Source organism: Ananas comosus, linkage group 21, assembly GCF_001540865.1.
Source record: "Ananas comosus cultivar F153 linkage group 21, ASM154086v1, whole genome shotgun sequence".
Lineage (NCBI taxonomy): Eukaryota > Viridiplantae > Streptophyta > Magnoliopsida > Poales > Bromeliaceae > Ananas > Ananas comosus.
Genome location: NC_033641.1, coordinates 9,829,338 through 9,851,486, shown reverse-complemented (window position 1 = coordinate 9,851,486; position 22,149 = coordinate 9,829,338). Strand labels below are relative to the sequence as shown.

The 22,149-nt window shown below is 37.0% G+C and overlaps 3 protein-coding genes across 8 annotated transcripts; all 3 read right to left on the bottom strand.

The window, feature by feature from the left end:
- Positions 631–6,649, bottom strand: LOC109726543 (filament-like plant protein 3). 3 transcript variants are annotated; one of them, XM_020256180.1, is made up of 6 exons: positions 6,169–6,649; positions 5,957–6,049; positions 5,574–5,744; positions 3,797–4,016; positions 1,550–3,228; positions 631–1,164 (listed from the first exon to the last, which is right to left on the bottom strand). In XM_020256180.1, the coding sequence occupies exons 3-6, from the start codon at positions 5,682–5,684 to the stop codon at positions 817–819; spliced, it is 2,358 nt and encodes a 785-aa protein (XP_020111769.1). In that variant the 5' UTR covers positions 5,685–5,744; positions 5,957–6,049; positions 6,169–6,649; the 3' UTR covers positions 631–816. The 3 variants fall into 3 exon arrangements, with proteins under 3 accessions (XP_020111769.1, XP_020111767.1, XP_020111770.1); XM_020256178.1 differs by lacking the exon at positions 5,957–6,049; XM_020256181.1 differs by lacking the exon at positions 5,957–6,049 and having other exon boundaries at positions 3,797–3,998; positions 6,169–6,648.
- On the bottom strand, positions 11,290–16,824 carry LOC109726503 (CBS domain-containing protein CBSCBSPB3). 2 transcript variants are annotated; one of them, XM_020256116.1, is made up of 14 exons: positions 16,292–16,815; positions 16,066–16,225; positions 15,841–15,973; positions 15,108–15,278; positions 14,908–14,986; positions 14,683–14,796; positions 14,475–14,541; positions 13,831–13,936; positions 13,669–13,727; positions 13,106–13,215; positions 12,906–13,030; positions 12,536–12,615; positions 12,300–12,389; positions 11,290–12,040 (listed from the first exon to the last, which is right to left on the bottom strand). In XM_020256116.1, exons 1-14 carry the CDS (start codon positions 16,465–16,467, stop codon positions 11,864–11,866), a joined length of 1,647 nt encoding a protein of 548 aa, XP_020111705.1. In that variant the 5' UTR covers positions 16,468–16,815; the 3' UTR covers positions 11,290–11,863. The 2 variants fall into 2 exon arrangements, 1 of the variants encoding a protein (XP_020111705.1); XR_002220540.1 differs by lacking the exon at positions 11,290–12,040 and adding an exon at positions 12,708–12,784 and having other exon boundaries at positions 12,371–12,389; positions 16,292–16,824.
- LOC109726868 lies at positions 17,951–21,713 on the bottom strand. 3 transcript variants are annotated; one of them, XM_020256697.1, is made up of 4 exons: positions 21,454–21,713; positions 21,231–21,391; positions 19,030–19,140; positions 17,951–18,456 (listed from the first exon to the last, which is right to left on the bottom strand). In XM_020256697.1, the coding sequence occupies exons 2-4, from the start codon at positions 21,345–21,347 to the stop codon at positions 18,223–18,225; spliced, it is 462 nt and encodes a 153-aa protein (XP_020112286.1). In that variant the 5' UTR covers positions 21,348–21,391; positions 21,454–21,713; the 3' UTR covers positions 17,951–18,222. The 3 variants fall into 3 exon arrangements, with proteins under 3 accessions (XP_020112286.1, XP_020112284.1, XP_020112285.1); XM_020256695.1 differs by having other exon boundaries at positions 21,231–21,379; positions 21,472–21,712; XM_020256696.1 differs by having other exon boundaries at positions 21,231–21,375; positions 21,472–21,712.

The following is a 22,149-nucleotide window of genomic DNA, read 5'->3' as shown; positions in this document are numbered from 1 at the left end:
GTTTGATTTTTATAAAAGGATTAGTAGTTTTTTTATTAAAAAAATTCGGATTTTATGGGAAGGTCTCATTTTCATTTTCCAAATTTTTACCCGAAAAATAAAAAATTATGAAAAATGATGTTTCCTATGAAAACATCTTTTTTTTCTGAAAAATAAATTTTCACCATTTCCTGGGGGCCCAAAATTGCTTTCACTTAAATTTTCAACTATAGTTAGTTATTTATGACGGGATATAAAAATAAAATTTTTATTCTAACACAAGTGATAAAAGATTTAGTGATTAGCATTCAAGGTTCTAAATTCGAAGCCTAATTATTTCACATTTTCAACTAAGTTCATTTTAAAAAAAATTGAACGAAATGAATAGCATATTACTTTTTTCTAAAAAAAAAATAAAAATTTTACCCTAACGAGCGGCAGAAATATGATTTTAAAGGTTTCAAAATAGAAGCTCTAATTTAGAGCTTCCGGGTTCCAAGTAGGTTATGCTTTTAAAAAGAAATTTGTCCAAAAAACAAATTGGGGAAATCACATCAATTTCACCATGAACAACAAATCATACCATCATGAGAGAGTCCAAAAAACTAAAATTATTTGAATGATTCAACAATTTCACCATGGACAAACTGATTTTGCAAGAAGCACACTGAAATCCAGCTCTCTGGATCTTTTTCTTCATTAAATAAAAAAAGTTCAGGGCTTCAACAGTTAACACAAGACTCATGATGTTAGCCATTAACAACCACCAAATCTCCAATAAAAGCACTTCCTTTAAATGTACATTTCCAATATAACACCAATTCATTAATTACTTCACTATTTTTCTATAGCACTATTGCTCCTACTATACGATAACAATCTCGAAAGCCCAGAAACGGTCGAGGCCGAGGCCGAGGCCGACGAAGAGATAGAAGAGAAGGGGAAAGAGCCCTTCTCTTTGCCATTTGGGAGAGTAAATCCATGTAGATTACGTGAACTTTCGTAACAGTGTAGTGTATCGTCATCGCCATTTTCGTGATCTCCAAAGCTTTGGATAAGTTGAGGTATTTCCGCCTCGAGCATGATATCATCTAAATCTGTTAAGGATTTGAGCTGTTGGCCGAGAGAAGCTATTGTCTTCTGACAATCTGCCAGCTTTTCAGCAGCCACCGCGAGCTCTTTCTCCTGCACCATAGAGAAAAAAAAAAAAATAGAGCATCAAAATGAGAGATTTGTTGCATGTTCAGCCTAGCTTCTGCTTCTAGCAGCAGTCACCTCTAAAAAAAGTGATTGGTAAATTATGAAGTCCGAAGCTTCTGCAATTGCCAGAAACAACTTCCAAACAGCTTCTCTATTTAAGAAGCAGAAGCCAGGCGTTTAGCACAATAAAGAAACGGAGCATTGTCCACAATAAAGAAACGGAGCATTGTCCAGAAGCTTATGCCATGCAATGGAAGCGGCCACGAACTAGTCATGATACTAATAGAGAGTATTATGAAAAAAAAAAAGAAAGAAGGAAAAGGTGACCTGAGCTATTAAGATTATTGCGACCGGAAAATAAGCATTTTACCTGCTTCATCTTCAGTTCTCCATTTGCATTTGCAATTAGGCGAAGCTCGGCTTCTCGGTGGTGCCTCGAAAGCTGAGCCTCCAACTTCTCGCACTTAGCTGCGAATTCTTCAGAAATTGCTTTTTCCTTTTCAATCTGCTCTTCCAGCAAGCCGATTTCTTCACGAAGGTTCCCGAGTACAAGATTTGCTGTTTCTACCTCAGCTGCATATTTTGCAGATATAACCCTCTCCTTCTCTGCTTCAGCTTCTACAAAAGCCACCTTTTCCTTTAATTTCCGAACTTCTTTACGCGCGGACTCGACCTCAGATTCTAAAGCCTTTCTCGCTGCCTCCGAAGCCTCTATTTTAATTGAGAATTTTGCAGATAAGCCCTTCTCTTCCTTGATTTTGCCTTCTAACACACCCACCAACTCTCTTAGTCTTCCGACTTCCGAGTTAACCGTTTCAAGCTGAATCTCTAAGGCATTCTTAGTGGACTCCAGAGCCTCGACCTTAGTCGCATATTTCACAGAAAGGTCCCTCTCAGCCTTAAGATCTTGTTCTAAGAATCTCACCTTCTCACGTTGTTTTCCAACTTCCACATTTGCTGATTCTAGTTGATAATGCAACTCCTTTCTCTTTGCCTCCACATTCATTACTTCGTTTTCCGATGCAAGTTTCAGCTCATAAGCCAATTCTAACTGCTTGTGCAGCTGCACCAATTCATCGTCAGCTAGTTTTAGCTTATCATGTGTGATCTCATAATGGCTTTTAGAATCAGCCAAAGCCATTTCCAGTTCTTTCTTCTCACTTTCGATCTTCTTGACCTTTGCCTGTAACTCTACTAATTCATCCCGCAGAGATTCAATTTCAACCTTCGAAAAGCAGTCCTTCAAAAGAGCTTTTTCAGAATCAGTTTCTAGCTCGAAGCTAGAGCTTCTGCGATCAGCCTCGGGCAAAGCCACAAGCCTCTCCATCTCAAGAAAATCATCCATTAGGTCAATCTCCACAGAAGCAGTTTTTAGATTTCTAGAACCAGCTTTTCCATTTTTGAACTGATCAAGCTCTGCGATTAAAGCCGATGCCCACGAATCCGAGCATTCCGGTTCATTATCCATATCTGATAAGCTATCAGTGAGAGATTCCACACAAACTGATTGAGGAATTGGTCTGTGGTCAATAATTGGTGCTTTTTTACGCGAGAAAGCCCGCAATCTCCTGCATTCAGCTTCTAACTTGGCCGCTTTTTTCACGCTCTCCAGGTGCTGTTTGCTAGCCGTTTCTGCAACTCGGTTGCTAAGCTCTCTTTCAAGTGCTAGAACCCTAATATCCTCGGCTTGAGCGAGAAGCTCAGCTTTGAGGTCCGTGTTCTCTCTCTCGATAACTTCGAGCTTTTCTTGCAGATTAAGCTGAAGGGGGGAAGGAGCAGCTTCTGATGCAGCAGTTTCCAGCTGTTTCTTGAGATCAAGAATCTGATTCTCGAGCTCGGACTTGCTCGATTCCCACTCACGAGCCCTTTTGGATATCGCATCATGGGTTCTCTCTTCTTGCTCTTCTCGGGATTGACGGAGCTGCCGCACGCATTCCTTGAGGGCCCCATCAAGGTGGTTGATTCGATCCTCGAGAGCAGAGTTCTTCTGGAAAGCGATTTCAAGCTGCTGCTTGAGAGACGCTAGTTCGGTTTCAGCTTGTTCCCACCCTGCAAGGATACGGAAGTTTGGTTAATGGTGGAAAAAAAAAAAAGTTGCAGCATTTGTTGAATTTATTCCGTGCATGAACTTGAATCTGTACCAGATCAAAAGTAACCGACTGTATCTGAAAAATTATGATGGACACCCTACATATGCTCCTTAAATCTCGTCAACAAATAAGAAAATGATAACTGGTTCTTCATAGCGAGAGAGAGAGAGAGAGAGAGAGAGAGAGAGAGAGATTTATAATCCACCTAAAAAAGTAGTTGCTACTTGCTTGAGCACAACGCGGAGCTATGACAAACATCCAAGTGCAAATTGCTTTGCTACAGTGAGATTAAATTACATATGATCATTACAAAAATTGTGTTACATTTTCAACAATGCACATAAACGAAAAACAATCAGTGTATGATGGTTGATATATATCTTCTCCTAAACATATTCGCATGAACTATTATTACACATCAATTTCCGTGTACATGCAACATGAAAAAGGATAAGGAAAACTACGAATAAGGAAATTAGTTTTACCTTCTAGTTTTATATTGAGAATAATATTGGGAAAAGCAATACCTGAAACAGCTTCTTCAGCGACTTTTGCGTGCTGCTTGACCAGCTCCTCTTTTGCGCTGATGCTCAAAAGAGCAGCAGATAGCTTCTCGGTCAAAGTCTTCACAGTCTCTTGGACATCATTATTATCTCCATTGTTCGAAGTAACCTCTTGTGACTGGGCGTGACTTGGGGAAGCAGTATCCGACTGAACCCTCAACACCTCCTGTTTTCCAATAGCACACTTAGCAAAGCAACAGCTGAAGTTAGCTTTGTCTCAAAGCATTTGCTTTTCAAGCTTGGGGGAGCATCTTTACGTAGAAAAATGTTAAGTACGTCTTTTTAGTCTACCCATTTTTATTTTCATTGTAGTTATCTCTCTCTCTCTCTCTCTCTCTCTCTCTCTCGCGCGCGCGCGCGCGCGCGATATGTAATGTTATATTGTCTAACTAGAACCCAGAAAATTATGGTCATAGATCTCTCTCTTGCTCGTTCTTTCTCTAAAAGACTCCATCACTACCTCTCCTTGTCGATTTTTAATGGTGTCTTGTGTAACTATAATCCAAAAAATGATAGTGAAAGATCTCTCCCTCTCTCTCTCTCTCTCTAAAAGAATCTATCACTATCTCTCCCTCTCGATATTTAATGGTATGTCGCGTAACTAGAATCCACAAAATTATGGTCAAAGATCGTATACAATACAAAAGTTACCACACATGTAATTTTTCAGCTGCTTCGAGTAATTATTAACTTTGTTGGCAAGAAGAAATACCAATTGAAGAATATGATGGGAAGGAGAAAACTTACATGCCAATAACAATTGAAGCAGATGAAATGAACAAATAAAATTCAAAAGAGAAATTATATAAAGAAACTTTGTTCAAAAGCACATGGATGCGTCTATTACAGAATCACAAACTTGAGTAAATGGGCAAATGCTCATCTCAGCATGAAATATAGTGGAATTTTTATTTTTTATTTTTTTCAAATTTGTCCAATATATGCTTAAATACCATTTACTTAATGACGGTAGGATAAAAATTAGGAAATGTTCAACAAAAGCTGGTCCTTGTGGAGTGTAGCTCACCAATAGACTTGTAGAAAATGGAAACCATCACAAAAATAGAAATATTTAAGTTTGTAGGCCCTTTCTAACTACTTCGGAGACCAAGAACATCTGAAGAGTGATTAGAATTACTAACCCGAGGGGAAAAAAAAAAAGTATCTCATTTGTCAAATAATAATCATCACCACCCTTTATCTTAAACCAAGTGGTTTACTAGTGACAAGAAACAAAAGATGGAGTAGCTACATATTAGTTTTTTAACCTTGATACAATTTGAGATCTTCATCTGTAACTTTTAAGTTTCTGGTTTATCATCTTTTTATTATTATTATTTGTTGTTTCAGTATTCTCATCTAGTATTAAACATCCTGATCCACAAATTCAAAAAAAAAAAAAAAAATTCTCCACTGCTCCTTCGAAAATTTCCCTTAATCTCCGACGCAATCAAAGATAACATTTTTGCACCTCGGCTTCATTTTTTGCGGGATCCAAAGCGAGCAAAAATGGATTGGTGAGACGAAGAAGCGAAAAAGGCGTAAACATGAAGTTCTAGTCAACAGCATAAGTAGATAGTTTCAAAAGTAAGGCAATGGATGTAGAGAAACCAAAATTCTCCTCATATCAATCTAAGATTGAGCCTAAAACAACTTAAAATGCTAACTAAATTTGCATGCAAGTGCTAGATTCAAAAGCATTGTAACAAAATAAAATCTCTAAAATGCAATGTACACAAACCTGATCATCAGAGTATCTCTCCGAGTGCGACGACACCGATCCCGAGCTCTCGCTTTCTCCGGGACTCTTCTCCGACGACTTGCGCCTCCAAAGCCAACTCCGGCGATCCATGGCGCAATCCCAATCTTCTAATAGATCACAACCCTAATTCCCATTTCCTCCCAATCCCCCCTGCATTTCACCACACAATCTCAATCATGCAATAGATCACAAAACTAGTTCCCATTTCCTTCCAATTTCCCCTGCATTTCTCCCCCAGATCACCACTATCAAATGCCCCAAAACATCAAATCAATTCACAGCAAAAACGCCCCAAATTATAAAAAAAAAAAAAACTTCAAACCCATAAAAAAGCATCACAAAGATCAAATTTTGACGAGTACCCATTTCGAAGAACCCTAAAGAACACCTAATCCCGCTCCCAAAATCCCACCTTGCCGACACAAAACAGTAGAATCCACAAGGAAGGAGAACTCCTAAGAACAATACAAAAAGAAAAAATAAAAAAAAAACCCTAGCCAAAATTAAAACATTTATCTATACAAATTAAAATAAAAAAAAAAAGAAAAACCCGGTCAAAGGAGAGCATTAATACCTCAAAAAAGTATACTCGTGAGGAATGTCCGCGGATTTAAAGATCGGCGGTGGAGCGATCCCCAATTTTAAATTCAAATTTTTGTTTCAAAATTCAAATTTTTAAACCAACCACTAAATAAACAAAGAAGTGCTTTTTTTTCCCCTTTTTTCCCTCTCTCTTTTTTTTTTTTTTTTTATCTCACCTCCCCGGAGAAGAGAACGCATGTGGAGTGTCATACGAAGGAGAAAAAGGCACTGCTTTGGCCAACACTTCGTAGCTTTTTTCCTTTTTGGCCTCTTCAAAACTTTAAATTTCTCATTTCAAATTCTTTTATTTTTTCCTTTGCTTATTTCAAAACGGAGTTGACCTTATTCCCGCCATTGGGTTTCTTACTCTTTTTTTTTTTTCTTTTTTCCTCCTCTCCTCTCTCTTCTTCTCCTCCAAATTTTTAGAACTAAAAATTACGATGGAAAAAAAAAAAAGCTGTGTGTGTGTGTGTGTGTGTGTGTGTGTGTGTGTGTGTGTGTTGTTATTTATGGTTTAGATTAATAGAGATTAGCTTTTAGTATTAAAGAGGGGGTAACAAAGATTGGTTACCTTTTTTTTAGTAATTTTTAATATAAAACAAGTAATGTTTCCAATTTTTTTAATTTCATTCTCTGATTGCACAGAGAAAGGCTCTCTCTCTCTCTCTCTCTATTTTTGTTTGTTTGTCCTTTTCTTTAATGATTTATATATAAATAGAGATTAGCTTAAGTTTAGTAAGTTTAGTAATTAAAAGTACATGGTATAACAGAGATTGGTCACCTTTTTAGTAATTTTTTAAATTGGGGATTACAGAGGTAGCTTATAATAATAATTAAAAAAAAAAGAGAAAGGTTTCAGATACTGGGAAAGAAGGAAAAGGTACTGTGGTTTTGGGGCCCACTAGGGCAACATATTTTTGACTCTGATGTGCCTCTCCTATTTATTGAGTTGACTAAAATGATTTTCATTTTTCTTAAAATATTATCTTAATTTTCAGAAATGCACAGTGAATTGTGGCTCATAAACCCACCAATTTTTTTTTTCCAATAGTTTTTCACAAAGTAGTATAGATTTTAGAATCTCAAAAACCTCATTTTGTTAATTTTTGAAAAAAATGGATATATTTTATCATTTTTGTCACCAGTAACAATCAGATAATTAATAACAAAAAATAAAAAAAAGGAACTTTTTCAGCATTAATTAACAACAAGGAAAATGTTTTGGATTCCTCGTTTGCATTAATCAATGTAATTACATTAATAATATATAATAATTAGTAAAATTAGAGAAATATATATTTTTTAAAGAGAAAGGTTAGCAAAATATGAATTTTGTGTGTGTGTGTGTGTTTCAAGATCTAGACAAGGTTCATAAATATGAAAAGAAATAGGAATGATTAACCCCTGGAAAAGTTAATCCCTTGAGAAAAGCTGGGAGGGCCCATTGTACCTTTTTTTTAATGATGATAATTTAGAAATGTGACTATTAGATTTGAAATCCTCAGCCATTTTAACCATAAATTTAATGTCTTAAGTATCTATCACAAAATCTATCCTCACCTTAAAGATGACATAAAAAGGCCACCTAAATTTGATAGTTATCTTTTGCCTTGCAACTCATTTGTATCGAAGACTCTGCATATTCTTTGGCACCATTTGATTCGAGAACAAATTATTCTTACTTATATTCTTATAATAAATATAACTTTTGAAATAAATAGAAATTAGACCAAAATCAAGATATTGCGAGGGATAAGAAAAATTACATTTAGATGATTGGGTTGAAAAATTACGTTTACTTTCGCTCGTTTTGAAATGACTTTTCCACTTCAAAGAGGATATGCTAAATGTTTTATGTACCGAAAGTTAATTTACAGCTGAATTACTCTGATAGCAAGATAAATTAATCTACATTTTGAGCTTCTTAAACATAAGTTTTGATTTATTAATATGGCCCTAAGGATTTTTCTGCAATAGAATCAGAAGTATCATTTTGAAGTTCCATTTTAGAGGCTCAAAATTCTTATTTTCATTATCAAATGCAACATAAGCTTTAAATCAAACACTTTGATGAGATTGGCACCATTAAATGCAGAAGCAAAAGCGAAAGCAAACAGGCCAATAAGATAAAAATAATATCCAGCTCACTCATGATACCACCAAACTCATCATGTGCCAGGCACATTACATTAACAGAAAAAGGATTGCGGAGCATTGCATGGAAAGCAGTAATAGGGAGAGTAGTACTTAATCATTCTCTCCATCCAATAAAGGTTGTGTGTATCTCCATCCAACTATGTATGTGGTGGTGGTTGTTGCATCGCTTTTCCTTATCCCTGTGCCTATTACTACCAGTCGCTTTAGAAGGGGTAGCTCCTAAGCCAAGCCTCAGGAAAATTTGCTCCATCAATGGACCCACCACTTGGCTCTCTCTCTCTCTCTCTCTCTCTCTCTCTTGTTTTGTATAATTGTTATGAGGATATTTTTAGGAGCAATTTGGTTGTGTCTAACTTTTGGATCGTTGGCGCTAACTATTAACCTCAAAAGTTCAAATTATTAAAAACATATAATTAATTCATTGTGTACAGGCACAACGTCCATGAATTTCGATTTTGATTCGGTCCAATCAGCCTCATTCCATTTTCAACATGACTTGGTTTAAACCGACTGTCCCTAGAGCAAGTGGCAAAAGGCTTGGTGGTTGGTACTCGAGACCCAAATTCGAATCCTAATTGATTCACATTTCTAGCTATAAACGAAGCGGGTAACATGCTACCTATCTCTCTCAAAAAAAAAAAAAAAAAACATGACTTGGTTTAACCCAACCTCTCATCATTTTGAATATGACTCAGGCCCAATCTGACCTCCCCCCATAGGTAGAATGTAGGTTCATTTAAGCTAACACAATTGTGTTAATCATATTTTTGAGCCTCTACGCAGCCTTACAATAGGAAATCAATATTATCAAAGCGATATTTATTATTGTCATAGCAAAAAGGTTCAAAATATGATTAAATATAATGTATGTGCTCTGAGGTGCAGTATGACAAAGTATTATCTAAATAGTACTATAATATTATATTAAAATTTTTTCAACAGCTTTTCCTGCAATAAAATCTTTTAAGTTTTTTGTTATTTGCCAAGTGCATTATTTTGACTTTTCATTAAAAATAGAAGGAAAAGTAAGCCCTAATTTGTTGTTATTTATCACTAAAGTGGTGTTTGTCACAATATATAGAATAAATAATTTAAAGAACATATTGCTCATGTTGCTATTCTTTTTAAACAACCTTTTCATTCTTTTGAGAAGCCAAAGGAGAAATTAACTAACAAAAGATAACCAACCATAAGTTTTAGAGATTCACAATCACATGCCTTTTTAGGTCGAAATAATGCTTGTAGTGGTGTTCTGTTCCCAAATTACAAGGGTAGAAAAGTAATTTCGTCGGCTGTCCAAACACACTAAAATCCGTGATTTTTTTTTTTTTGTTTAGAATAAGGTAGCATGCTACCGCTTTATTTATTAGAAGGATGAACTGAAAAGGCCTCCATAGCAAAAACAGAAAAGAAAAAAAAAAAAAAAAAACTAGAAAAATAAATCCTTGTGTGCCTAAGCGAGCATATCTCCGGCACTAAGACACATACCGAGCGTTTGATATTCTAAAAAATTCTTTTACTTGGTTCCAAATTTTAGTTTCACATTGAATATTAAACCCTTGTTTGGTTGGGGGTTAAGGGGTGGAATAATCCTTTAACCCCGGGTTAGCTAACCACACCTCAAATAAATTATCCCGAATTAGCTAACCCCACCTAACCCCACCAAACTCCAACCAAACATTATTTTCTATTCATAATAACTCACTATCTTTCTTATCCTATCTACTCCAACCAATCATTATCCTTCTTTATCAATCATTATCTTCTTATTCCATCTACTCCAACCAAACACTATTTTTTATTATTCTAGACTAACTCCAACCCCCAACCAAACACAAAAAAATTTTAACCCCACTTTAACCCTGAACTTAACTCTTATCTCTGGAATAGCTACTTTTTCCTTAACCCCGAACCAAACGGAGGCTTAAGGTCTAAACTTTCATATAATGCGATGAACCTATCAGTTTAATCTTGTGGGTTGGATCTGAGCTCTTTAACAGTTTAAATATAGCTAAAACTCGTCAATGGCGAATATATAGCTCATGTAACATGTTTCCTTGATAAACCTCAAACAGATGAATGATCGATAATAATAGCACATTAGGAAGATAATATAATGTATAGTTTGTAATAATAATTGTTCAGAATATTAGCCTCGTATTGGATACAAATCATAATACTGATCATTTATACAAGAAATCAAGTGAGATTTATATGAGAAATAGAGCCCAAATAACCAAAAAAAATATGAAGGCCCGTGACTTATAGAGAGAGAGAGAGAGAGAAAGAGAATAGCTTGGTGGAGCACAAGGTGATAATTTCATAGGACAAGATATATAAAAAAAAAAGGTTACACAAATTCATAGGAAAAGACAACGAGGAATGGAGAAAAAGGGACTTCACTTTTTATGTTCAAAACAAATGGATATGTATGCTACTTAGCCTGCATGAAGCATTTTGGTGTTTGTGGCGGGTGTTATATAACATCATCATCAACATCAAATGGCTTCAAATTCACATGAGCCGATGAGCATGTGGAACAATACAATTATTGGCTTTATCGAAGACTCACAAAAACTTAACCAAAAGAAAAAAAAAAAAAGAAATTGTGGGGCTGTTTTCTTCATTTCTAGTGCATGTTCTCTGAGCCCAAAAAGAGAGAATAAATGTAAGCATCTTCAACATTGTGAAGTAATAATCAGTTTTGAAAAGTAAGTGATGTTCAAAGATGAATTGAAATTTTGTAGGCCACATCAAGATCATACAAGAGAACAGGCACGCAATTTTTTTCTTGTAAAAGAAGTTATTTCACGTGGCTTTGGCCCAAAAGAGGGTCTCTACAATTTCTGAGCCAGCCTAGATGGTGAAGAAACAGGGCCCACAACAAGCTTTTAATATCTACATAAATACACAAATCAAATTTGCCAAATGTTCAATCACGTACATAACGCCGAAATTCAACGAATCTATCTGTTCACACCAAGATCAGTTCGATTAATAACAACACGCAATAATTGCATTACTTTACATTGTGGACAACACACCAAAGCTTTCACATTCTGTGGATGATGCTTGTCATCTTATTCAGGTGTAGATCCATACAATTATTTTTGCAAATACGATGACGAGCAAAATTTCAAACAAGATGAAGAGAAATTAATGTAACAGATGCAGGAAAAGAGCAGAGACATATAGCATTAAAATACAAGCTTTTTCCTATTCGGTAAAAGCAATGTATTGGTTTTTGTGACGTATTGGTATCACCCTTTTGGTAAAAGCAATGTATTGGTTTTTGTGACGTATTGGTATCATCCATTCCCTTTATGACTTTTATACCCATAATGCCTCAAATTTTCAATCACCCTCCCCATAAAACTATTAACTCTCTCTCTCTCTCTCTCTCTCTCTCTCTCTAATGGAGATTTTGAAATAACTTAACTGCATTTTATCTCCTATATGATCAGGAGAGCTTCAATAGTTAGCTGCATAATTGCCCACTAAGATTACTCTGTCCTGCTTTTCAGAGGATATCACACATTTGAGCGTTTCAAGTAAGCCACAACACCAATAGTTGTAAGAGCCACTGCACCTGTAACAAACCCGACTTGTATTGGTGTCCACCGACTTTTTTGGGCAGTCGCTAGTTTCGACGATGGCTTTGCCGTTTCCTTCTCAGCATTAACATCATCAACGTGAAGCCTCAGAACCTGAAATAAGTAAAACAATTGGAAAGTCAACATAGGTTTATTGAATACGTGAATAGATGATTTGGAGAAATAAAATTAAACCTACTCCGCTATCAAAAATTCTATCTAGAATGACCTAGAAGTAACAGATGGGTATCTCAATCAACTTTTCCTTGCATAATGATATCCAATGCATCCCCCCCAAGAAAAAGGCGGCAAATTGTATATTGGTTTCAATCTTTATAACTACATGAATTAAATCCTCAAGAGAAACACTAACCTTCCATCCAGCTGATCTCGCGACATACACTGCAGCGGTAAGGTCGCCATCAGTAGTTAGGAGAACTTTGTCACCTTCCTCATCTTCATACTGCATTAGAAAGGATCAATAGTTTCTAAGAACGGTGGGGAGCCCAAGGGAGCAAATTTTTTTGGCTCAAAAACCAAATTCGTAGAACTCTGAAACCAAACCATTGACATGATTATACTTTTTGACATAACAATTAAAAAACCCACCAGAAGTTGAATTTTCTCCTCATCGTTGATCCCTATTCTCTGCTTCACAGCAGTAACAAGCTCAGTTAAGTTCTCTGTACCTGCAATGAGAAGTAAAAAAACATGAAGTGTCATATACGGAACCTTAAATATGACAATTAACAGGTATTGGCCCAGATGCACGTGGAATCACCTGCTGGAAGACCTCATTGCAGGATCGCTTTCACAAGAATCCTCAGATTATTGCTTGTGATTCTGATGGGCATATTTCTGCATTCACAAGAACCAAGATGCTAAATCACTTCCACTTTGCACAAAGTGATTCAGCGCGCATCAGAAGCATGGCCAAGCAGGCCAGCATTGAAGGACAGAAAAACGATTGCACACTCACCACTGTTGAATCTATGCACACGCCCTTTTCGGTCTTCAAGCTTGAAGGCAAATGAGTGACCAACAGAAGGAGGATTTGTATACTTCCCTTCTGCACATTCTGATGCCATCAACATTGAAACATCACTGCAGACAAACGAGAAAAAGAAAATTACTTTAAAGAAAAAACTTTTGGGAGAAGGGGTTTGAAATGCGAAAAACCTGCGGCTATCAAGCTCATCATCTGGTGGCTCCAGATTAAGGGCAGAATCCCAAAACTTCTGCATCATTGTGTTTGCCATGCCATTTACAGCTTCTGATCCTCCCTCAACCTGTGCGTGTGTGTGTATATATATATATATATAAGAAGTAGATAAACAGCAGCAGAAGCAATATGGCTAGTGTTATAGACTATAGAACTTGTCTCCTATTTTTCTTATTTTTCCTTTTTCCTTTTTCCTTTTTTTGCATATGTTACTTGCACATATGACGTTGCTGGAGGAATCAAAGCAAAAATTGTTACTCTAATATACCTCACAAGTAAATACTACGTTTGGGAATGCATGCAATCACCTTATCCCTTACAAATATATAGTGTTTAGGAATGCATGCAGGCACCAACTTTGCAGGACTATTTATGCAAATTTACATAATGGCCAGGTGTATGTGCAAAAAACTCGTAAAACTGCAGTTTATAAATCCTTCAGTACACATAGATGTAGCTAATCAAAAGAGAGGCAATTTATGGTTCAAGCAAAAGGCATATTAATAGTCATTATCCTTACCATCGAAAGGGCTGCATGAGTGATTTGCAGAACATCCAAACAAGCAGTGATATTGCCATCTGTTCAAGTAGTTACATTACATAAGTAGAAGCAAAAAGATGTTTGCCAGTTACAGATATAAATTAACAAAAAAACAAGATGTCTTCTATAATAAATTGTTACCTCTATCGAGCACAGGAATATGCAAGAATTTTCCATCATGCATTATATGGAGCGCCTCAAGAATTGTTGTGTCCAAAGTAGCACATTCAGGGTTCGGAGTCATTACCTTCAGTAGTAATAATAGAAAGTATTAAAGTAAGATACTTCAGAGCTTAACAGAAAATTGGTGCTAAACACTTAGCAACAGGAAAATAATAATAATAATAATAAATCCAAGGTAGTGAAGCAACTAAAATATTATAAGAACAGAGATGAATTCAAACAATTAATAAGGTTCGAATTGTAATGGAGCAACCACACCACTAGGTAAATTTGCGAATAGCCAAACAAGTTAGCAAAGAAGTGGGAAAATTTGAATAACCAATGACAAGCATTGGTATGATATATTCTGAAAAAGTTTAATATATCCAGTTCCCGGATAAAAAGTCACAGAATCCAAAAATCCAACTAAGAGATGCAATTACAAAGATCACAGCTAAGACTATAATTAAGTATACCATTCTTGCAAAAGCAGGATAAAAAAAGCACCAAGAGAGCTTTAATTAGACACTCACAATCATATAGTAGCAAGTGCGACAAAAAAGAGAGAATACGTATTTAGAAAATCTAGTTGAGTTTTGCAAAAGGAACTTGACATAACAAACCTTTTCTACCAAAGTCAACTCAGGCGAAAGATGCTGTGCTACTACTCGCATAAGCACATCCTTAGAACTGCAGAAAATTGCAACAAAGCATGTATTGATGAACACCTTAAATGTGTACTTCAAAATATAAAATAAGTGGAAACAACAAAGCCAGTAAATCTTCAGCAAACTACTGTCAAAGCATTACTCAACAAAGCAAAAAACATACGTTAGAATTCCTTGAACTGCGCTTCCAGTCATGACGATCACAGAATTAATACGATTATCGCGCATCTTTTTTGTGGCAACATAGACAGGATCTGAAGGGAATACTATTGCAACCCTGCATATAGAAATACTTATCAAACTTCAACTATTTCCGATTTCTTCAAGATAAATTACTGTTGGAGATATCCTTAAGGACGAAAGTGTTTGTATAAAGTTCCAAACGTACTTTGAGTTCTCAGTGATCACGGTTGACAAAGAAGGTTTAAACATTCTTTCTCGCAGGGTTTCTATGAAAGCATAAGGAGCTGCAGCCAGGAAAATAAAGAATCAATGCATTAAACAGGAGGCAAAGCAGTTAAACAGACAAATTTACATAATTAATATAAAAAATGAGGGTGAAGCAACATAAGTGAAATTACAACGCACCTGAAAAATTGCTGCCGTACTGGCGTTCAACCTCTTCGACAGCAGCTGCTAGCGCACTGCCTTGTTCTGCAGCCTTTTCCATTCTTGATATTGCATCATAAAGGCACTTTGTGATGTCGAGCATGGCAACAACTTCACCATTTTCTACCACAGGAAGGTGCCTAAATTTGCCTTTGACATCCAAGGAAAACTACGTTTTGTTAGCAACATGAATAACTTGCAGTGATACAAACAAATATCACTACCTATCATAAAGCACTTTTCTATATACTCTCCAGCCATAAGAAAATGGTTATGGGTAGCCACAAAAAGAAGAATCAAATAAAAATCTTCACTTCTTAGTTAAGCAGAAGGACAGTTTTGCTGGTGACACTGTGACAGGCTAGCACTCGAAGAAACTGCAAATGTTCCTTTCCCAATTCAGACGGGCTTTTACATCTAAAACTTGTTCTTTTCCTACTTTAATTTCTCCACCTAACCCAAAAATTTATCGGCAAAGAGAAAGCTAACCATAATCATAAACAGAGTTCTCCAGCATGAAATAATTACCAATAGAGCTCCTCCTCAACAATAACTCTCCATTAAACAAAAGTAGTACCTTTACTGTTCCTCTTCACGAACCCCAACATAATCAAGTGTTGCTTCCAAATAACATCAAAACCACAGCAGCGGAAGAACAAAGAAGCAACTAACAAAAATATATCAAAAGGACCAATCTTCTAACTAGGCAAACCTTGAAGCATCTTCTGCAGCGCCTCCATCGCGAGCGCATCGGACATGACAAACACTGGATTCCTCGTCATGATCTTGGACACGATCGTCTGCTCGGGTCTCAATCCCTCCGCTATCACTCTTGTGGATATATCCTATCAATTTTATTAAATAGCTCGAATTAAGTAACTATTTCACAATTATCATCACACCAAACACGCCAAAAATGGATTCGGTGAATCAAAACCTTATCAGTGACGATCCCGGAGAGGAGCCCATTAGCATCAGTGAGCAGCACCGAATCCACCCTCCTCGCCGCCATCCTCCGGCACGCATCGGAGACCGTCGTGCCCTCGGGGATGGTAAGCGCCTTCGAAAGCCTCAGCTTCTTAACCGTTCTCTCCCCCCTACAGCAACCGCCCAAAACTATGAACAACCCACAAGAACAAAGGAGCTGCAGCTAGGGATCTTACGAGGGTTGATTCGAAGGCGACGTGGGCTTGGAGCTCTTCCCGTTGGCGACGCCTCCGCCTCCGGCGCCGCCGCCATCGGCGCCAGCTTCGAGCTTCCGCGCAGCCGCCGCAGGCGCCGGAGCGCGGCGTGCGGAGTGGCTGATCCTTCTCTGGTGGGGAACCGCATGGGAGCTCATCCCTCTCGTATCCGAAATCGGGGCTTAGGGTTAGGGTGAAGGTGAAGGTGGCGGGGAGGGAATCGGAGCGGAAACCCTAGGAATCGAAAGAGAGGAGAAGAGGAATTTTTCTTTCTCTTTTTTTTTTTTTTTTTTTTTTTAAGGTGAGAAATGTGAAATCGTCGTCGCCTCTCTCTATCCTGCGTTTGGTTTCCGCCGTAGCTTTTAAAATCCCCACCACCCCCCTCAGTAAAATAATTGGAGATTTGAAATTGAAAGGGTATGCGAGCGTGCGAGAGAGAGAGAGAGAGAGAGATTCAGAGGCAGGGATTTCAACGGCTACGATTTGAATAATGGCGGTGGAGAGAGAGAGAGAGAGAGAGAGAGAGAGAGAGAGACGTTTTGGAGGGAGTTAAGAGGAGAGAGAGAGAGAGAAACAATTGGGGATACTAAAATTGCGATTGATACTGACTCATGGGGCTGCAAAAGCTTTGGGACATGAGTGGGTTTTGGGTCGATGGCTTATTGGGAGCACCATGAGTACCACGTGGACCATGGACCGAACAGTTTGTAGTCCGTTTTTGCCTTAGATTGGACAAATTGTTTGCTTCCCCTGTTAAAATGCAACAAAAGTTTTCTCCAATTTAGATTGAAACAAACATTCGATTATCCGTGGCCTGCTGATTTTGCTAAGGTCGCATAAACCGTGAAAATCACTAGCTTTTGATATATGTTGATTCAATTTTTGTTATAATAGAAAATATAGTGGATACTTCACACTGAACACAATGTATATGGTCAGAACATACGGGCTGATCTCTAGCCTCTTCTATTATCACCCAAAAGTCATGCGTGTAAAGTATTAGAATACATAATTTTGCACTTTGAGATCAGGTGAAAGAAACACACCCTAAATCGTACATAAAAGATCCAAGTTCGAATCCTAGTTGGGCTTAGTGGTTGGTATCCGAGACCCAAGTTCGAATTCTAGTTGATTCACATTTCCAGCTAAATTTATTTCTAAATGAAATAAACGAAGCGAGTAACGTGCTATCTATTTCTAAAAAAAAACAAAAAAAAAAAAAACAATGTATATGGTCAGAACATTAGGGTTGATCTCTAGCCTCTTCTATCATCACCCAAAAGTCATGCATGTAAAGTATTAGAATACGTAATTTGGCACTCTGAGATTAGATGAAACAAACACACCCTAAATCGTACATAAAAGATCCAAGGGCCCATAAGTAACACGAGGCACTTTAGATATGACATGTTTTATTTGTTCCCACATGCATCCCACGAGATAACGGTCACCGTTCAATTTTGTGTGCGTTGACAAAATAGGAAAGGTCAACTACCGATGTGACGTGTATTCAATAATTGAGCAACAACTTTATATTTTTAAGCATTTTAACCGGATTATTTTAAACAGAGGGATAAAATAAAGTCATCATAGCAAAACCCAATCCCTGCATTAGCAAATTCAGAAAGCTTGCTGACTTTCTACGGAAATGTTGTTTAAGTAAAGCTATTTCAAAAAAGCTCGGAACATATGATCTCTCAAATACAATATGCTACTACCATCAAAACAAAAATCACCTTCAAAGAGCAAGGGTATGACAAAAATGTCAAGAAACTCGCACTTTCTCGATAAAAGAGGACGAGATTTCTGATACAAATTGTTATACCTTATTATTGCTAACCAGATCGCGCGCAAAGAGTGGATACACATACATTCCTCCATAAAGGATAAATACAACAAAGTTTGGTGAAGGATTATTTGACTTGTTCTTGGTTCGAATGTGTCGAGGGTGTACTTCGATCGGGGTGGTTCGAAGTAAGATTAGCAGCTTCCATTTGCTTGATCACCATCTCTCGTTGTGCCATCATTTGCTCTTGCATGGCTTTTACCATCTCCTTCATTTGCTTTTCCTCTTTCTCGAGTTGCATATTCATTATTACCTGCGCGTGCTTATCGATCGGTTTGAAGTATTCTTCGATTGCAGCTTCCTGTGGAAGGGAAATGTTACCACAAAGTAATGCCACTGACATTCAACTGACAGAAGCAACCACTGATTTTTTTTTTTTTCCTTTTCATTTTCATGATTTCGTGAAATAAGAATAGTGAAAAATAATCCATTTTTTGTTTTTTTCCCCCTAATTTTCGCTCACTTTTTTTCGTTTCTATGATATTGGATCGAAGTAGCTTCAAATGGACCAAAATTTCCCTGGCTATAACTCAAAGTGCAAGTATTTATCATACCGGTAAAGGCATTTCAGTTTACAAAAGAACATTTAACCCAAAGCTACAAAACGAAAAAAAGAAATGAATAGAGATGCAATATCACAAAAAGATTGATTATTTTCACAAAAAACCCAAATAATCTATTTGGCCTTCCACATTTGAAAATTGAGCAATAGAGCGGCAAAGAATATTATAAGGCCAAATTTCCAAGTTTTAAATAGGTATACTAAAGTTACTAAATTATCCTTCTCTTTACAATTTCAGTAAGAAAACAAAAGCAATAGAGAATAGAAGAACCAAATACATAAAATGATGTATGTTGTGAAAGGATAACTTACTGTTTCATCAAGCTGACGGTTTAATGCTTGCATCTCCTCGACCATGCGACGAACCTCTGATAAAATAGCCTGTTCCGGTATCCTCCTCAATTCTTGTTTCCTAGTTTGTGACTGAACAGATGATACAAATAATTAATTTTAAACCAGAAATATGAGCACAATGAAGGAATGAAAAGCATGGAATGACATCAGATTATAACTGAACAACTAAAACGATAAGATTGTTTATAACATTAGGTACTTACCTATATATTAAGATTGCAAATATTTTGAACAATGTGCAATAAAACTTGCTGTTAGTACATATTCATCTGTTTCTCCTCAGGCAACATAATCTCTTCCTATTTTACATTCCAAAACAATCGAGCAAGAGAATAGTTGATAGAACACTCCAGATTGAAAAGACATAAGAAAAAACGATGGACAAAAACACAATGAAAAATAGTCATTTGAACCCTAGTGTACAACGATCGACGAATTTACGTATCAAATAAGTGCGGACTGGGTTAGTTTTATTAGGTCCAGCTCATTGCATATGATATATGCAAACAATTCTGACATACTCCATTTATAATCATGCATGCTACTGTTTACTGATTAGAAGAACTTCAAGAACTTTCAACCCAGGGTACCTGCTCTGTTCATTCTCTTGGTTACTGCATCTCCTTAATTTTTCGTCATCCTTCTTGAAGCATATTTATTACCGAAAGCACCTTGCTACCCATTTCCTATTTTCCGGTCCTGAGGACTACTCAAAATATCATATCCCCCCCTTATCCCATCTTTTTGAAACTTTTAAACCCAGAATCAAGAAGGTTATCTATGTACTTCTCGGAGCATATTCATTACCGAAAAGCATCTTGCTACCAACCACCTATTTTTCAGTCTTGAGACCATCTCAAATATCATATCCACCCTAATACCATCTTTCTGAAGCCTGTAAACTTTCAGCCTAGAGGATTAATTTTACATGGATTTGCTAATCTATACCCCTCTATAAGACATTCGGATAGAATTTCGCATATTCCTATCTTTCAGATGACCAAGTAGAGAGGCATTTGTTAGATTTTCTTGCAATAGTTTAGCTCATAGGTTCCTGGTGGGCCAGATAATGAAGGTTGGCCATCCTTCACAATGAGTTTACGAGGTGCCAAGTAGATTACAGATGGTCAAGCCATCTTATAATGCCTAACTGGTATGCTGCTCCATACATGGCGCTATACAATCTAAAATAAGGTATAAAACCAATACATAGCATACGTAAAGCTCGGATAAATGTATACATGTTAAAGGTAGAAAAGTTAAAAATGCCAACATCCTAAAAGCAGCCATAGTATGCAAATCATTGGGAAATCATATAGAAACTATGCAGTATCTAACAGGTCCATATGCTGATACATATGCAAGCGAGTCAAATGCAATCCAAACATTATAAATATGAAAGAATATGACACAAAAGAAAAGGTAATGCATCAAAAAGATAAATAATAAAATAGAGCATCTCAAAGAACTCGTTGAATTTGTATTGTAATACGTTGTAAATTGTTTTATTTTGTACTATCATACATTATGTAGAACGTTTAAATTATCCAGTGGCAGAAATTGTGTCACTGTCATAAGCAAGCGTTAAGAAATCAGCATATGCCAATTCCAGAACCATGTTTATAGAACATGGAGTTCATAAGCGGTGTACGCACCAAAATGGAAGTCGTTGGGAAGTGTTATAATGCAATGTCGATGTCTTTTTAAGAGGTTCACACTGATGCCAGTGTGACAATCATTTTTACCAATGGGCTTATTTGCATCTTATTTGGTGTGATCGGAACTTTTGCAGAGGTGTTATTCAGATACAGTAGGTTGAGAAACCATAATGATTTTCCATTAAATCCTCTCAATTTCTTTCCACCGGAACTACAAGAGTTTTTTGTAGCCCACCATCTGAAAATCTTCTCAAGTAGAGAAGTTGTTTCAGAATTCAGAACCATGCGGGAAAGCACACTTACACATGATTATCAGTAAACCATTTAAAGCACAACACATTGTACTCAGAAAATAAGCACTACATTTCAAAATGCTACTTAAGCACAGCAATTTCAGAATATGGGAGTAAAGATATATGACATCTTAGGATTTTCTATTTCTTCTCACCCCGAAATAGCTCTAAACGAAACAATTTTGCATCAAGTAGATATAAGAACAACCTGTTCGATCCGCTTCTGAAGCAGCAACCTGTAAGATCTGATTCTCCTCTCTTCGTACCCGGATAGAACCCTAACAATGAACCAAGCTTTTCTCCCAAACTCCACCAATTTATCCATGCTTCGATATGGTAGATCGATTACGACGCTTCCTTTAAATACAGATAACAAAATTAGAGCTTCATCATCAAAACGACCCCCAATAACGTACAATCAGAGAAGATAGATTAGGGATCTCGCTTACCGGATCTTCTCCTCAGATTGGGCGTAGATGGGCGCGATCTAATGCAACGCGAAGCGAGGGTTTACGGTTCTGCGATCGGAGGAGGTAGAAGAGCGAATAGATGATGAAGTATGATGGCTATCGCCGGAGCTTCGCCGGAAATGGCGCCAGATCGTCAGCGCCGGCGCCGGTGACGGTGGGGGAGAAGAGGGAGAGGAGGAGATGGAGAAGGGAGTAAAAGGAGTATAGAGAGAGAGAGGTGAGTCATCGGGTTTGGGACGAGGAGTGAAAGGGCGATTAATGGGCCTTTGGGCCCCCTTCGACCCAATTGTGGTCTAAAAGGCCTAACTCGGCCCGGTCTAATCAATTTGGACCGGACTCAAATGTAAAAGGATACTTTTATGCAAGCCCCTAACGTTTCAGATTATTTCAGCAAAAAGTCCGCTAAAGTTTAGTGTTTATATGCCCCTAAATTTTGACTTCAAAAAAAAAAAAAAAATCTCTCTTCTAGCAAACCATATCTAGCACAGTTTGTTAATGATTGATAGTTGAGATCTCATGTTTGAAGTCTAATTAATTCACATTTCAATCTATTACTTTGAATAAGTAGAAAAATTGGTAGAAACTATTTTGAAATTATCTGAAAAGTTGCAGATTTATATAAATAATAATTACACTTTTCGCTTGTATAGTCGTATG